We start from the raw sequence: 17,446 nt of genomic DNA, 5'->3' as shown, positions 1-17,446 counted from the left end.
ACTGGGGTTTGACAACTGAGTTGTGACTGAGGAAGGCATTTTGGTATTTGTAGTTTGGGAAGCAATTAACATAATGGTGCCTACTAGATTGATTGTGCAGGTAAGTGTCTAGAGGGGTAGTAAAAAGGGCTGAGGACAGAAATTTGAGGGAATGAACAGTGTTTGAACAGCATGGGAGAGCTAAAGTGTCAGTGATGTTGTTACTTGCCAAGGAAATTCAGGATAAAATTACCAACTGGGTGATTGACTTGGGGAATCACTTTGGTAAAGGCAGTCTTGCTGAAGTGATGGATGTGGAGGCAGACACTGGCTGGGTATCAGGGAGGGAAGTGTTCTTGATGCCCAGCCATCTCTCCAGCCCTGCATTCCTTAGGTATTAGTGAAGCCTGTTGTGAAGGGCAGACGCCAGTGAATAGTTGGTAGTGAGTGAGGAAGGGGACGGTTGTGTGGAGGCTGAGAGGAAGATGTTTACTTAGAAGAGAAGGAAAAATGAGAATAACTGGGGGACTCGGGAGACGGTACAGGGACTGGCACTGGCCAGAGGCCAGGAGCCTTCTATCCTAGGAGAAAGAAGGTTAGCTGTAGATGTAGATGAGTTTTATAGTGCAGGGTTTGGTGTCCTTCTGCACCGAGGACTAGAGAAGAAAGGCTGACTGTGGCCAACATTACTGTTCATAGGAAAGCTCCCTGTCCAGGGCACAGTCTCCTCCAGTTCCTGCAAGGAAGAACCAACTCCGTGCAGAAGGTAGGTAATAACCTATAATCTAGAGATCTAGAGGCTTTTACTTTTTTTTTTTCCCCCAGTCTTCTCAGCATAATTAGAGCTGTAGAAAGTTGCAAAAATGGTGGGGAAAAGTGCCATGTGTCTCCCCAGTCACGTCCTGCACAAATCTACAGACACATTCTCACCAGTTTTAACCTGTTTATTTGCACTTTTGGTTTTGTGTTTGTGGCTTTAGGTGTTCATGTGTGTTTTGATCATGTGTAATTGGTATAAGCACCATGACAGCCAGCCTTGAGAGTGCAGACCACTCCTTTGTTATGCCCTTGACAGTTGCGGTCTCTGCCCAAAAATGTCTTATTGATGTTCATGATGATGTGTAGTTGTCTGTATATTTAAGACACAGAAATATCTTTCCTAAAATTTCTCTTAGCCTTTTACCTTTAGATAAGCCAGATTGTGTTTTGGTAATTAATCTTTTGTTCTTTATCTTTTTTTAACTTCTCAATGGGAATTTGCAGAGGAGAAAAAAAACGTGATTCTGGAGCTGTCGGAGATGAGGCGTCAGCTCCGCAGTGAGGAGAGACGTTTGCAGGGGCAGCTGCAGCACCTGGGCAGTGCGGACGAGACCCCCCTCAGGTGCGTCCATGCCACCGCCTCCTGGAAGGTGACGGCTTCATCTCGGAGCCTCCTGCCCTCCTGTGTCTTCTGAAAAAGGATGGAGCAATCTAGTTCCCTGAGGGAAACAATGACATGGGAATGGAAAATTCTAAGGTTGGGATGTTTACACATGGTGGTACTTTATGGTTATTTTTATGTTTTCCTTCAATAATGTAATTTTTTTGTTGGATACATATTTCCTAGGAAAACAGCTGCTGTTATTGCTAGAGGGCCCAACTTCTCTAAAGGAGGTTCCTGTACTGTGGGTTACTCTTCTGGGAGCTTGCCGATCATTTCTTGGCTATTGGACAGCACAGTCTTTCTTTTAAAAATGAGCTTTCTGTTTGGGGATAATCTGGTCGAGAAGTTGGGAACAGCATATGTAAGCCAGGCACCTGCTGTCTAGTTTTCTCCATCATTAGTGTCGTTATAACATTAGGAGCTTGTGTCTGAAGCTCTCATGTGTTATGTGACAGAACTGTTCTGGGGAGACACAACATACAGGTCTCCTCAGCCTAGGTAGGGATCCCGTGACAGACCAAAGCACAGATAGCACCAAGGCAACGTGACCAACCAGTGCTTTTTATTGGGGTGACTTACAGGAGTGTGTGAGAGCTCACTTAGAGGACAGAAATGACTCAAATGACAGCTGCATCCAGCATGGGAACAGCATCCCAAAGCTGGGGCCTGGAGCACACTGCAGCCTGCAGGCATCTTTGCAGGTTTGAGTGTCCTTTCCGGGTGCCTCACTTCATCTAAACCTTCCAGCAGCTGGTCTGGTCTCAAGTCTTTTTTGCCCCTCAGTTTGTGTGAGGGTCTTCTTTGTACCTGGATTCCCTCATCTGAATTCAAAACCAGCTTGTTTTACATAGTGAGTGAGTGCTGGGTCAGCCAGGAACACAGAGAGGCCCTGTCTGGGGGGGGGGGGGGGGCGAGTAGGGAGAGAGAAGGGGGAAAGAGAGGAGAGAGAATGGGGAGGGAGAGGGAAGTGGGTAGGTACATGGTGTCAAAGGAAGTGCTGATTGTTACTTGGTTTTTAATCCATTTCCTTTGGGCGGATGACTCGGCCAACCCTGGCAGAAAGCTGCTTCCAGAGCTACCCGGAGTGTTCATTCCTTGAGGCTAACAGAAGAGAATACGGTTGAAGTGCTGTAGCTGTCAGGTTGTTGGGGAGTCAGTCTGTGTAGAGTCCTGGTAGAGTTCCCTAGGTAAGAGCAAAGCATGAGCAGCACATTCTGTGTACAGTTTCCACTTGAGCCCGAGACGAAGGTAAGGTTCACTGACACCTAACTCCTTCACATTTCTTTTAATTCTCTTCTGCACAGCATGATTAAAATGGACAGATTTTTATAGATCTTGGCATTGAAATCAAATTGCTAAAAAATAGCATGCCTGATCTTTGTTTTTTTGAGACAGGGTCTCATATAGCTCAAGCTGACATTTAACTCCAGAATGCTAGGATTGCCCTCAGAAAGTCTTTAGCATGGGTGATCAACAGAGCAGGGCTGTTAAATTTTATGTAATAGCCGTGATGAAAGATGCCCAGTTGCTTTTACAGTGAGTTGAATGGGAACTCGTCTCCTACCCATAAATCACAATGATCATGATTTGTCATGTATAGGAAAAGAGAAAGGAATCCCATGGACATATTTGACATGGCTAGGCATCGGGTACAAGCTCCTGTCAGAAGACTGTCCCCGAAGGGCTTGGATGCTACTACTTTTCAGAATATCCATGACTTCAATGAGCTGAAAGAGAGAGGTGAGCATAAGCTGCTGCATTTGCCAGGCTCTAGGTGACATCTTGGGGTCACACAGCAGTTACTTGCTTTGGAAACTCCCTTGTCATACTGCCAGATTTATGTAAAGCTTTTCATTAACGACCATCAGTTTTGTGTTCTTTTTTTTTTTTTTGAGCTGAGGACCGAACCCAGAGCCTTGCGCTTGCTAGGCAAACGCTCTACCACTGAGCTAAATCCCCAACCCCAGTTTTGTGTTCTTTAATTTCATGTCTACTGTAATGTCTGACTGAAGTTCTGATTTGAAATTAGAGTTGTTACCTATTTTGTTTTATCTTTTTCAATGCTGGTGATCAAGCTCACTGTCTCTTGAAGTGCTGTATGACTGAGCTTTATCCCCACCAATGTCCAGAGAGTTTCCCTGCCTCTGCACATGTACAACCTTCTCCATTATGGACACCTGCACCTCAGAGACACACAATATTAGGACTGATCAACCTGAATGGATATACCATTACCTCTCAAAGTTCATGGTTTGCATCAGGGCTTTTGATGTGCATTCTCTCAGCTTGGATAGCTGTATGATTACATGTGCTCACCATTGTAACGTCATACAGAATGTCTCACAGCCCTAAAAGTCCTTGGCTAAACCCATTCACCCTTGCATCCCTTTCTTCCTTAGTTCCTTCCTATAGATCTTGGCATTGAAGTCAAATTGCTAAAAAAATAGCATGCCTGATCTTTGTTTTTTTGAGACAGGGTCTCATATAGCTCAAGCTGACATTTAACTTGTTCACAGTTCACCTTGTGCAGAGTGTCATAATCATAGAGTCGGGGATCACTGAGTCAGCCTTCTCAGATTGGTGTCTGCCACTCACAAACACACTCAACTGTCCTCAGGGCCTTCTCATGGCTTGAGAGTTCATTTTAGCTCCCGCCTTCCCTTCCTTGCTGAGACAGTCAGAGCTGTCGTTCGTGCTGGCCTAGAAGTCACTGTGTAGCCCAGGTGACCTTGAGCTGGCAGCAGTCTTCCTGCTGGAACTTCAGGCAGAAGTCTGACTTCCTTTCATGCATTGTTCAGTCTGTTCATTTTCTTGAGAACGTCGTGGGTGCTTGCTTCCGTATTTTACAGTTATAAACGTTTGTGCAGATTTTTGTGTCTAAATCTCAGTTGAAAACGATTTAACTTAGTTATGCCATTTTTTTGCAACAGATTCAGACACACGAGTGGATCTAAAATTAATGTACCCAGATCCTCCACGAGATCATGACACCTTAGAGATCCAGCAGCAGGCCCTGCTACGGGAGCAGCAGAAGAGGCTGAACAGGATGAAAATGCAGGAACATTTGGGAGGTATGGTGCAGACCTGCTGCGTCAGGGGCTCACTATGGCCCTTCGTTCCTCCGCTTAAGTTGTTGCTTTCATTTGTACGTTTGCTTAAAAAAGATTTAGTTTTGATTTTTTTTATACACACACACACACACATTTGGGGCATATACACATCAGTGCAGGTACCCTCAGAGATCAGAAGAGACTGGCATACCCGAAACTGAAGTTACAGGTAGCTGTGAGCCGCAGGTGCCAGGAACCAGCTTTGGTCCTGTAAGATGAGTGAGTGTTCCTAACTGCCGCCGAGCCATCGTTGGCTTTTGTTTTTTGGACAATCTTCTTTCTGCATTCTTGGCTGGCCTGGAATTCACTATGTAGGCCAGGCTGCCTTTGAACTAGGGCAGTCGTCTTGTCTCGGCTTCCTGAGTGCCAGTGCGGACATGTGCCGCTCAGTGCAGCCCTCAGCCTTTACCGAGTCCTGCATTTGTCTTGATCCCAGGCAGGCCAGTGCACTGGTGGCTCCATGCTCATGTTAGCCTTTGGCCATAAAGTTTGGGAAAGAAGCATGTTCCGTCGCATGCTCTGATTAGCCCAGGAAGGCTCATGGATCCCTGCTTGGGAGCTCAGCTGTTGTTCACTGTTGCTGGAGTGGTTGGGTGCTTTGATCAGGCCAGCTGATCCACACCAGAACTGCCACCCAAGACCAGGAATATGCAGCAAATGCATTCAATCCTGGGGCACATTTCTCTTCAGCATGTTAGGTGTCTTTTTCATTACTACGTGTGTGTGTGTGTGTGTGTGTGTGTGTGTGTGTGTGTGTGTGTGTGTGTATGTGTGTGTATGTGTGTGTGTGTGTGTGTGTGTGTGTGTGTATGTGTGTGGTGTATGTGTGTGTGTATGTGTGTATGTATGTGTATGTGTGTGTGTATGTGTGTGTATGTGTGTGTATGTGTATGTGTGTGTGTATGTGTGTTTATGTATGTGTGTATGTGTGTGTGTGTATGTGTGTTTATGTATGTGTGTATGTGTGTGTATGTATGTGTATGTATGTGTGTGTATGTGTGTATGTGTGTGTGTGTGTGTGTGTATGTGTGTGTATGTGTGTATGTGTGTGTATGTGTGTATGTGTATGTATGTGTGTGTATGTGTGTGTATGTGTGTATGTGTGTGTGTATGTGTGTGTGTATGTATGTGTGTATATGTGTGTGTGTGTATATGTGTGTGTGTATGTGTGTGTGTGTGTGTGTGTGTGTATACAGGTTTTGGTAGAGTAAAATTTGGAAAGTAAGAAGGTGAGTGGTGGTGGTGGTGGTGCACGCCTTTAATTTAAGCACTTGGGAGGCAGAGGCAGGCGGGTCTCTCTGTAACTTTGAGGCCAGTGTGGCTACAGAGCGAGTTCTAGCAAGGACTGCCAAGGCTACACAGAGAAACCCTGTCTTGAAAAACAAAAACAAACAGACAAAAATCTGTGAAGTATCAGATTTGGGTGTATGTTTTTACATAATAATCCGATTATCTAAATATTATCTAAATCTCGTCTAATGACATTAACCTGCCTGTGAGGAGCAGAGACTAACCTACACTAACTTGATATGGTGGGCAGCATGCTAGGCTGCTGTTCTCAAGGGGCTGATGATAACTGTAGAAGTCAGAGGCCGAATAAATACTGTACAGGGGACCTAAGCCTACAGGGATATGTAACTAGCAGGAGCCCCGGGGTAAGTGGGCTAGGAGTAGGGTGGAGTTGTCTCAGAGAGCATCCATGGGCCTTACTGAGCAAGAGGTGAACATTGTGACCAGACCTGTATCCCACTTGCTTTGCCAGGCTGCAGGCAAAGCCATTGAGAGTAGCCAAAGAAAGGAGTCATAAAAGAAGGCTAGGAGAGATGATCTTACTTGTTATTTTTCGGAAACTTAGGACCCTCTCTTAGCAGGCTAATACGGCTTGCAGAATCTGAGGATGGTCCCTGATCTTGGGAGGTATGTTAGGAGTACACTTTAGGGTGAACTCATAGATAGACTTGGACAAACATTTGTATAGGAGACATCGTCCCTCCTCATGGTGCAGAATTTTAAGTATCAAATGACGATCTGATCTTGTAGGATGTTATCAGTTTAGGCACAGCCAGACTAACCTCGTCCCCAGATGGATACAGGTATTCTTCCTGTCAGTATCCACCTGCCTCAGCAAACACTGGCGAAGTAAGCATAAGAAGGACCTGACTAGTGACAGTCACAAAGATAGAAGATGTGGGCCGTCACTGCAGCTCTTTACTCCCAGTACATCATCAAGAGGGCCAGGTAGGCTGTCTTGGAGAAATGTAGGAAGGCTGCCATGCTGCAGATGCCCTGGGATCCCTGACCTGGGCCTGGCTCCCCACAGCTGAACTTACTCCAACCCCCTAGTTAACCCAGTGACTGTACAGGGACTGTACAAGACAGATGGTTTAAAAAAAAGAAATCCTGTGTTTTTCTTAGACATCAAAGTTCATTTAACCAGAATGGATACAAGATTTAATGAGAAAGTAGCATCATTTCTAAGACTGTTCTGGTGTGTGATAGGGGAAAAGTAATTTTCAGTAGAAGCTAGTAATCAAAGATGTGATTTGCTTTTATTTGTTAACCTTGTCTAAACATTTACCCTTGTTCCTTTGTTGCTTACAGTTGATTTCGACACTATGGCCAATGGGAAAGTACAAGGGTGCAGAATGGTAAGCAATCAGTTCAAAGCTGGAAGTTAGATTTTGGAGCCTATGTTAAATGAGTAGTCTAGATTTTGAACATGTCCATAATATTAATATTTATTTTTAAATTGTAAGTGCAATGTCTAGAGATGTGTGGCTAAGATGTGTAGAGAAAATTGACTGTAATGGGTAAGAATGCCATCCTGGTGGTCTTAGCTGGTGTCTTTAGCTGTGTAGTTTGGGAGAGGTGGGCAGATTAATTTTTATGCCTCAGTTTCCAAGTACTTATTGTGAGGATCACTACAAAGACTCAATATTTGCAAGGTATAGATAGGTTTGACATATATATTCTGTGTACATTCTACTAAATAAAAATGTATGCAAGGTCACTGTAAGAGTTAAGTGAGATAACACATAACTTAAAATTCTTTCCAGTATGGCCTGGCCCCTACTGAATTCAGAGTTGTTCGCTGGCATTAAAAATGGCAGTAGAAGTTTATTTAGTAGTGGAGAAGATAACTCTTATCCTGACATTGTACAAAGGCTGCATTCAACAACTATCTGTGCTCTGTGGGCCAGAAACTGTTCAGTGTGCTCAGGGTACAGGAGTACAGGGTACAGGGGAAGGGCGCGGGGGAGGGTGGGCACAGGTGAACTTTCAGTTTATAGCAACAGCTATGGAGGAGGTAACTGGAAAACTGGACAGTACCTGCAGGAAGAATACTTGAGCAGAGGAGGCTTGAGCAAGGGTGAGTGGGGACAGACGGGGGCCATCCACACTGCTGGTGACGAGATGCCTCCAAAGCCTCTGAGTGGAGAAGTCAGGTCCTTGGTGTTATAGTTTCGGGGCGATCACTGCTGTGCTGTGTTGAGAGCAGACTGACAGAGCGATTCCTTTGTGAGTCTAGGCAGCTGCGCTAGTGCAGGCCGAGGCGAGCGGAGGTGCTCTGAAACAGCTCCCCTTTGGTAAGTTGATAGGTGAGGCTTGGGAGGTGGAGAAGCAGGAATGATCAGTTGGGGTTGGGAAGACTGGGGCTGTGACACAGCAAGTGTGAATGCATATTAGACAGACAGCTGCACTGGTGAGCACATGGCGAGGAGTCCGGGGACACACAGGGATTCTGGAGATTCTTAGGATGCTGCTAGCCTGACCCTAGTCCAGACGGTGAGCCCGGCTGGGTCTGTGCTGCCCAGGGCTTCCATCCAGCGCTGCTGTCAGTGTCACCGGAGGACAGTGTTACTGGTCTCCTGTGTGCAAGATATACTCGTCACTAAATTAATACTTACTAGTTTATTATCTTGCCTATAGCCATACATACAAATAGCAAGGCCCAGCTCTGAACCCAGGTGGGCTGCATATCCACCTTTCCTACAGCACATGACCAGAGGCACTTGGCCTCTTTGGGAAGACTGCATTTGGTACATCTTTCCATGTGTGATGGTTACATTACTCCATGCACAAGATAGTAAAGTTTACTATCTGGGATTTTGGTTAAAAATCTGGATTACTAACAGCAGGTTTGGCTAAGAAGCTTAATAAAAGTTTATCGTGACTTAAAAAAAAAAAACAAAACACTTGCTTTTCCTAGAAACTAAGTTATATAGCATAGTATGTAGTGTGAGGCTGTTGTCATTAAAATAGAATCAGTGGTAGTCAAAGAAGAGAAGCAAGTTCAACCTATGGAAGAGTTGAATGTACCAAAAATGTTAACAAGAGCAAGAGAATTCGTTGCCTGAATTCATGGCTCGCGTGTTGGAGCAAAGTGTAGGCTCCTCCTAACACACGGAGTGGTTATTGAACAGATGTAAATTTAAGTTGCTTCCACTTGGGAGCTCACTATAGTAAGGCCCATGTTGTTTTCTCCAGTGTGTGACGTTGTGTCTGTGTGGTGGTACTGTGTTGTAGTGCGGAGGCTGTTGGGTACACGGCAGCACCTCTTCCGTACCTCTTGTGGGACTGTAATATGCCTACTCTGAGAACTTGTTAACATATCCCCAGTTCCTAGCACAGGAGAATTAGGAAGCAGGCTCCTCAGACTTACTCAAAAGACAGGAGAGCCTAAATAACACTCTTTTTAAAGACTTTTGATGCCTGATGTTTGGGGCCCACTTCACTTGCTTGTTCTCATCAACAACCGCAAGAGGGCAGTGAGGAGTCAGTGCATGTCAGGCTCCTGAGGGTAAAGGAGGCCTTTGTGGGGCCTTCTGGGTACTGGAGTGACTGGAGTGTGCTTGTTTGGAGGGAAGCCCCCCCCCCCCCCCCCCCGCAATTTTGTTGTTTTGTTAGGAGTTAGCGTGGAAACCTATGCTAGCTCAGTGTGACTTACTTTCCTACCCCAGACTAAAGATACAGCCATTAACGTGATTATTTTTTTTTCTTTTTTTGTGTGTGTGTTTTTAATTTAGCCCAGAGATGACACTAATGACTTTTTGAAAAATTCATTACTGGAATCTGACAGTGCTTTTATTGGTGAGTGTATTTAATTTACCAGTGTTATGTTAATTTTTAAACTATATATATCCATTTTAGATCTTTAATATAGGATTTCACTTTCTAGTCCAAGCTGAACTGGAACTCACTGTGGCTCAGGATGACCTCAGACTTTGATCCTGTGTCTTGAGTGTTGAGATTATGAGTGTGCACTGCTGTGCTGTGCTGGTACACCATTTTTTAAAGTAGTTTGCCAACCACACAAAATGCTGAGCAGTCACCATGACACCTGTCAGTAATTCCTAGTTTCTATCCCAGAGAAACCATGTCCACACAGAGATGTACATGAATATTCATCAAGCGGTTTCGTCCAAGAGTCACTTGGTACCAAGTACAGAGGCAAAACGTGGTGTGTCTGTGTAATGAAGTGTGACTCACTCAGCAGGGAAATTGCTGCATGAACAGGCTCAGGCACATGCCAAATGAGAGTCACAGATTGTGTGGTAGAATTCCAGTCATGTGGAACGTGAGGAAGAGAACGTTGGACTGGGCCTGGGGAGTGGTTGCCAGTAAGCAGAAGGGAGCTATTTGAGGTGATGGAAACTCTAGATGGTAATGATTGTACAACTGTAAATTCACTAAAGAAGTCACTGAACGTGTATAGTAAATAGCATCTCCATAAAGCAGTGTAAAAAGACATCAATCAGACTTGAGCCTTAGCTCTGAGTAAAATTCCAGGTTTCTTTGTGTGGCCTGTGTAGGTGCTTACGGTGAGACGTATCCTGCCATTGAAGAGGATGCCTTCCCTCCACCGTCACGGTTGCCTTCTGCTAGGGAGCGCAGGAGGAACAAGTTGAAAGGACTAGAGTTTGTATGTATGAGCTTCTCCCTCCCACCCCTCCCCACATCTCAGTGTAGATGACTCAAAATCTGGGCTCAGTTTATGTGGTCCAATTTAAAAAAACAAGCAGGGAGGAGCTTGCTTTGAAAATCAAGTGGGTGTGGTCTGAATCTTGGGTTCTGTCATCAGTTAATTGTAGCTCTTGGGATGGCAATACGTAGCTCTGTAAATGGCATAGATATCCTTTCCTGTAAATGTTAAACTTATTGCCTCAGTCTTAATCCCTATATAAAATATGGGCTTTAGTGAAGCCACACAAAGCACCTGATAGCATTTATCAAAAGCCCGTGAGCCTGGAAATAATAACGTAATAAATATGGTGGCAACTCCCACTTTGGTGGTGAGTTTCCCAAGGTCAATAGGCAAGAGGACTAAGATTCAAACCCATATTCTTTTCCATAGCTTTAGTGTAGTTGGTTTGTTAACAAACCATGTTCTGATGGTGCCCTTCTTCTTTGGGTAGGCAACTTTGGACAGCTTATTAAGCTCTTTGTTCTTGTTTATATGACTTACACGACGTTTATATGACTTGTACTCAGGAGCTTAATAACAGTCTGCTAACTAGCATGCTCACTTGTCTAGCTTTATCAGGCTACAAAATGCTGTTGCTCTAGGTAACTGCTAATCTGCTTTGGTCTGTGTTGTTTTTCTGCCTATTCATATAAATGACCACCTCCTTATTCTTTCATGTGTCAATACCAGATCCCTCTTTATTATATGTAGACACTACAGTTTGCTTATTCATTCAACAGGTGATGAATACCTGGGTTAGTGTCACATTTTTGCTGTCATGGCTAAGATTGCTGTTAGCATTCCATGTACAGGTTTCATGTGGATATTTGTTTTGTTTTACTTATTTCTCTGAATTACTAGATTATTTGGTCATTGTATGAATTTAACATTTTCAAGGATTTCTATTTCTCAAAACATGTTCACCATTTTATACCATTTTTAAACATTTTTCATTTATAGTAGTATATGAATTTCCTACTTCTTCATGCCCAGTAGTGGTTATCAGCCATCATTTTGCTTACAGCTAAAATGTCCATTGTGTCATAGAATAGCTCATGTGCTTCCTAGCTGGTTGTGGATCTCCTTTGGAGATGTCAGTTCAAACCTTTTAGAGGTCCATTTTTAAAATGTGTATAGTCTTTTCACTGGGGGAAACTTAAGACTTCTTTGTACATTCTGTCAGATGCTAGATTTGCAAATATTTTCTATTAAAAAGGTTGTCCTTTTTTATCTTCTTGATAGGTTTCAAAGCATAGATGCTTTAACTTTTAATGAGGTCCAAATTACCAGTTTTCTTTTATCATTTGGATTTTTGAAGGTTTGTTTTTGTTTTGTTTTTTTGAGCTGAGGATTGAACCCAGGGCCTTGCTTGCTAGGCAAGCACTCTACCACTGAGCTAAATCCCCAACCCGGATTTTTTAAGGTCTTACGTAAGAAATTAGTCTAACATAAAGCCATGAAAATTTACTTGTGATACACTCGAGTTCGTTTTGCATTTGGCATGAGATATGCAGTCTGAATTCCTTCTTTAGCATGCAGACATTATTTCTCTAGCACCATTCATTGAAAAGACTATTTCTCTCCCTATCGCACTTGGCTTGGTCTTTATTAAAAAATACCAGGATTACTTTTCACGACTAATTTCTTCCATTGCTTTGTGTGTCTGTCCTGCCTTGACACTGCCTTGAAGACTAAGCCTCAGCTCCTCCTGTGTGTGTTTTCTTTTTGTGCCCTGTAATTCCTGGACCTTAGTCAGCTGCCAGCATTAAGTCACCACAGTGCTACCTCTTAGCCCGGACAAAGTCACCTGACCTTGCAAAGACAGCACACAGAATCCACACACTCCTGTTTTGCTCTTCACAGAGTGTATTGATCTAGGGTAAAACTATGCTGACTGACTATTGGAGTGTTTCTAAATTCTCTCTCCGTAACTGTAGGATAGTAGTCGGCTCCACATCCCACCAGATGGTCTCTCTTTAAAATCTGTCTCCAGTGTAAATGTCGATCAGCTTAGAAGGAGAAATGAAGACAGAATGAGAAGACTGAAGGAGCATCAGAAGAAACCCACTAACACAGGTACCATGCCGATGTTCCCTGGCTGGTGCACATCTGGGGGGATGAGAATTTTGAAGTCCTCTGAGTTTTATGGTCAAGGACATAACTAGGCTGCAAATCCAGGGCTTGGGGTTGATCCTGCAGTAGACTGTACACACTAGAAGGTGTCCTTTAATAGTGTAGTCTAAGCAGTTCCAGGAGACTGGTGTATGAAATACATCCTCAGTGTTTCACCAGGGAAAAGTGCTCACTAGAGTAAGAAATGACCAGCTTTGTGTTTTTAATTGATTCATCTTAAAGTCTATAGTATTATAAAGAAAATTTTACCTGCACTTGGCTTTCTGTACTATGAAGAAAGAAAAATAGTTATCTGTTACTATTCTAAGCCTACAAGCTCATCTTCTGATGAGTGGTTTTGGCTGAAACTTTTCATGAAGCACAGGGCAGCTTCAGACCTCTTTTGCCAGCCTGTGCCACACCCTTTTAAAAAATCAGGCTGTTAGTCCCTGGGCTCATTGGCTCGCATTGTTTTGGTAAAGCGGCCTGCCCACAGAATTCTTTGGTCTGTCAAACTGCATTGAAGTCTTTTTGTTATTGCAACTTCCTTAAATATGTCTAGTGCAGCAGGAGTGATGTGTTCTGATGGGAGATACTTTTCCACCAAAGAAGCAGACATGGTCAATGAAGGGAATAGTACTTTTCATTTCATATCAGACTGGAAAACATGCCATAGTGAAGAGGATGTCTTCAAAGGCATTTCTCCTTAATGGATACCTGGAATTGCCTTGTTTTAGAATCACTAGACTTGAACTGATAACTTAGAAGGATATATTTGAGAGGAGATAGAAAAACTTAAGATTCTTTCAGGTTTTCAATGTCTAAACTCTGTTTTAACACTGTCCTTTCAAACAGGAGCTTTTTGGTACGATGTGGACTGATTGCTCATTAAACTGATTGCACACCCCTTTGCTGAGTAACCCAGACCAGGAGATGTCATTTTTTTTTAGAAAAAGAAATTGACATCACAGGGTAGGAAGACAGATTTTTCCTATTTTATACTTATTAAGTCAAATATATAGAATTTGAGTAATATCAAATGTGGTTAATGGGCCATCTTAGATTAGGGCAGCTGTCGTTCCTTGGAATGACTTTCGACGGGGCCGTGTCAGTTCTAAAGGCTGGACAAGTATTCCTTAACTTGCTCAGTTCAAGCCTGTGGCATGTCCGCTGTGGTTCCTAGTGGTAACAGACATGAAGTAAGACAGTCTGTATTTCTACAGTCAGCTCTGAATGCTTAACAGAGTCTCCTTTGGCATAGTTAGAGTTCTTATAGCCGACAGTGCCATGGAGTCAATTTATTTCTCTCCCACCCCAATGTAGCCCTACTCCCAAAGGAGTAGGTGTTGGGTTGAAGGGTTGATTCTGTAAAGAGATGCAGACTTGTAATGGCCTGGACTGTAGGTACCCTGTGCATGTGACTTGTTCTCTTTTGTCTCCTGTAGATGATGAGAGTTCACTGGCTGACCCTGATGACATGAAACACTTGGGAGAGGATGGATCCAACTCTGTGGCAACTGAGCCCTGGCTCCGCCCAGGCACCTCTGAAACTCTGAAACAGTTCATGGCAGAGCAGCTGAATGAGGAGCAGCGGCAGGTTCCTGGAAAACCAGGCACTTTCACTTGGCAGGGCCTGTCTGCTGCACATGCTTAATTGAAAATAAACCCTCTCTGGACCCAGCAGTGCCTTTTACAATGGAAGGAACATTCAATCTGTATCTTGAATGTCTTGCTTGTGGCCCTACCCAAATTTTAGTTATTTATGTTCTAGCTATATAGAAAGCGTATTTTTCCCACGATATGTTTTATTTATATATATAATGTATATAAAAATCCTTGATTATTGATTTATAACATAATTGTATAGAATTATTTTTGCAATTTTGCCATGGGTGGTAATGAACTCTTGATTCAACTACCATATGTGCATTAATTCTGCTTGCCATTAAGAGGTGATGAAGTGTTAAAGGTACTGTGAAACAGAATACATTTTCACTAGCACACTCGCCACTGTTAGCTTTGTGTCGAAACGTTCATAGTGAATATGTAGCTGTGACTAGTCCAACTGCTATGTAAATGAGAGGCTCCAACAAGCGACGCATTTTCATATTTGTAGCTACAGATTCCACAGGAGTGAAGGGAGCTGTGACTCTTTACCTCCATGAGCCATCTTTCTGCCTCCATTTTATTTTTATGTTGATAAAAGCACAGACTCAGTTACTAATTTATCTGATTTCACGATTTCTTGATACAAATAAAGTTGTATTTTTATTAACTACCAATGTCAGTTTCTTTACTTGAAACAGAATTGAGGTTTCTAGAGGCTAAAAAGCTCCCACCCAGAAAGGACAGAGGCAGTGGTCTTCTGTCCACTGCCTGAGACCCTTGGCTAATCAGTAAACGCTACTTCAGAAAAAGACTCGTTCAACTTCTAGAAAATAGTTCTTACTTGGATTAGGGTCTTCAGTACATACCAGGGTGACAGTGGAAGTCAACCCCGCCACTGCTTCTCTGATATTTCCAGGAACAAAAATCAATGGCAGACAGGAGAGTTTACCAAAAGTAAATTTCTGGTATTCTTGTTTTGGGCTACATGCAATTTTTATGTTTAGTTTTGCTCTACTAATAACTTTTCTTCTGTCAGATTTGACAGTAAGAAGGACTTGCATGCATCCTCTGGAGAGTGGCTACTCCAGCATGGACCAGCCACCAGCCACGGGAGGAAACGGCTTAGCTCAGGAGACATTAAAGTGACTTAGGGCTAACATTCAGCTTGGTTTGAGTAGCACTGGTCTAAGCAGATATGTGGAATCAAAGACTAACACATTCTCTTTTGAAATTAACCAACACACTGTTTTGGTTTTTAGTGCTGTGTATCACATACCTGGAACTGACTCATTTACAAAATGCAACATTACAAACTACCTTAAAGGAAGGGGAACATTTTTCCAGTCTCATAATAAATAGCTTTATCCCTGAGTAGTAAATACACTTTTGGATATCCTAGGATTAAGAAAAGAAGTTGGGGTTGGGGTTGGAGAGATGGCTCAGAGGTTCAGAGCACTGGCTGCTCTTCCAGAGGTCCCTGAGTTCAATTCCCAGCAACCACATGGTGGCTCACAGCCATCTATAGTGGGATCTGATGCCCTCTTCTGGAATAAAGTCAATACAGCACTTACATACATGAAATAAATAAACCTTAAAAAAAAGAAGTTGAAGGACCTAATGCATAGACTGCAAAGAGATGTCTTTGTAGCTAAAATATATCATTTTCACAGTTTGGACTTAAAAAGAAAATCAATGCAAACAGGGCTGTAGGTTACACAGTTGTAACTGCACTGATGAAATAATTCAAAAACTTTATTGACCTATAACCTGATTAGATATGCCAGATGAGAATCAATATTGTACAGAAAGTTGTACAGAATTTTTTACATAGAAAACTTTACATCTGTACCATATACATTTTATCCATCTGAAAAAATTTTCTACATTCACTGTTAATATGGAATGCTTGACAAGCTTTTCATTTTAACCATCAGAGCACAATTCACAGTATGAATACATTTCCAGTAAATCTAACCTCCCCAAACCATGCCAGATTTGTTATTTTAATATATTCAACATTAAATTCTGTACATAGAAGAAAATCTACATCAAGCCCCGCCACCCAAAAGAAAAAGTGACAGCAACCTAGATTCATTTTGCAGTGATTCAAGTTTCAGTCTGTGAAAAGTCATCTACTTTAATGGCTCATCTTTAAAGCCCTAGGAGGATGGTCCAGGTAGTTCTTGTCAGCACGGATGTCTTCTACCTTGGTGGTTTCCCCTCCTGTTGGGATCTTGACAAGCATTGGTCATAAAAGATTCAGGGCATACTAAGCCCTCAATATGACCATCCCACCCCCAAAAGACAAAAATTCAACCCAAATGTTTTAGTGCATTTGACAAAATATTATGGGTATTTAGCAAGTAGATAAGAAAATAAAGAAATAAAACAGTGCAGGAGGAACAATATGTTTTAAGATTTTTATATTACAGACCTGCATCTCTGTACATTTTCACAGAAAGATGATGATTCCCAGTATCTCAGATAGCCTGAGTGTGCAAAAATCTTCAGAGTAAGAATACCATAGTTGCTAAATATCTTTTACCATGAGCAATAATTTTCTCCCTTCCCCCCAATTATAAACATTTTATCCTTCAAAATACAGCTCTCCTGAGTTGTACTTCTTGCAGAAGTTCCATCTTTATAGCTATACTTCTTTGGGTAAGTTTCATTTCCGTACCTGCCAAAAGTGTGGGGCTCCCCCTGCTCAGAGGGCAGGGAAGGACCCATGAAGGTAAGCTGACACTGTTTGAACAGGCTTTCTGCTCAACACAAGCCCAACATGACAGAGAAGCCACCAGACTACTAAAGGGACCGTATGGAGTGTTCTGACTGAGTTATAGCTGTAAGCATTTTTACCTGTAATTCTCAGACACTGCAATTCAGAGAAACAATTTTTCAGGTAGGAAACCTCTGCTCCAAGGTCCTTTTTACAGAGCAGAGGAATGTAAACACCAACAGAAAAATATTCAGTTCTCATCATTGCTTGTTTATTCCAAGTTCCTGTTCAGGTGGTTGTGATATCTGAAAAACTATTCCAATTCGCAGGAAAAATCTTCTAAGAACAGCACGAAGTTCAGGAATCAAGTCAAATTGCATAATTTCACATAGGAGAGGGTAGTAGAATGATGCATGAGCTTTAAACTGGGGGAGGAGAGAATGTCTCCATTAGTACTGCTTGTATTACAAACCACAGACACTAAACTTCCTTTAAGAGCTAGAGCAGCTGGGGAGGACCCTGATCGCAGC

The 17,446-nt window shown here is 42.8% G+C and overlaps 2 protein-coding genes across 2 annotated transcripts in view; one reads left to right on the top strand and one right to left on the bottom strand.

The window, feature by feature from the left end:
* Cspp1 (centrosome and spindle pole associated protein 1) overlaps positions 1 to 14,867 on the top strand; it is a 91,114-nt gene extending 76,247 nt beyond the window's left edge. The window contains exons 24-32 of the mRNA XM_036178531.1: positions 679 to 745; positions 1,243 to 1,360; positions 3,003 to 3,142; positions 4,333 to 4,473; positions 7,114 to 7,160; positions 9,540 to 9,603; positions 10,326 to 10,435; positions 12,415 to 12,553; positions 14,035 to 14,867. Coding sequence (XP_036034424.1) covers positions 679 to 745; positions 1,243 to 1,360; positions 3,003 to 3,142; positions 4,333 to 4,473; positions 7,114 to 7,160; positions 9,540 to 9,603; positions 10,326 to 10,435; positions 12,415 to 12,553; positions 14,035 to 14,243 — 1,035 coding nt within the window. The 3' untranslated portion in view covers positions 14,244 to 14,867. The remainder of the gene's footprint in view (positions 1 to 678; positions 746 to 1,242; positions 1,361 to 3,002; positions 3,143 to 4,332; positions 4,474 to 7,113; positions 7,161 to 9,539; positions 9,604 to 10,325; positions 10,436 to 12,414; positions 12,554 to 14,034) is intronic.
* Positions 14,868 to 15,902: 1,035 nt separating this feature from the next.
* Positions 15,903 to 17,446, bottom strand: part of Arfgef1 (ADP ribosylation factor guanine nucleotide exchange factor 1) — a 96,914-nt gene continuing 95,370 nt past the window's right edge. Inside the window, 1 exon segment of the mRNA XM_036177258.1 lies at positions 15,903 to 17,341. Coding sequence (XP_036033151.1) covers positions 17,177 to 17,341 — 165 coding nt within the window. The 3' untranslated portion in view covers positions 15,903 to 17,176.

This window comes from Onychomys torridus, chromosome 2 (genome assembly GCF_903995425.1).
Source record: "Onychomys torridus chromosome 2, mOncTor1.1, whole genome shotgun sequence".
Taxonomy (NCBI): Eukaryota; Metazoa; Chordata; class Mammalia; order Rodentia; family Cricetidae; genus Onychomys; species Onychomys torridus.
The sequence above is the reverse complement of the archived record's forward strand: the minus strand, read 5'-3'. Positions and strand labels throughout refer to the sequence as shown.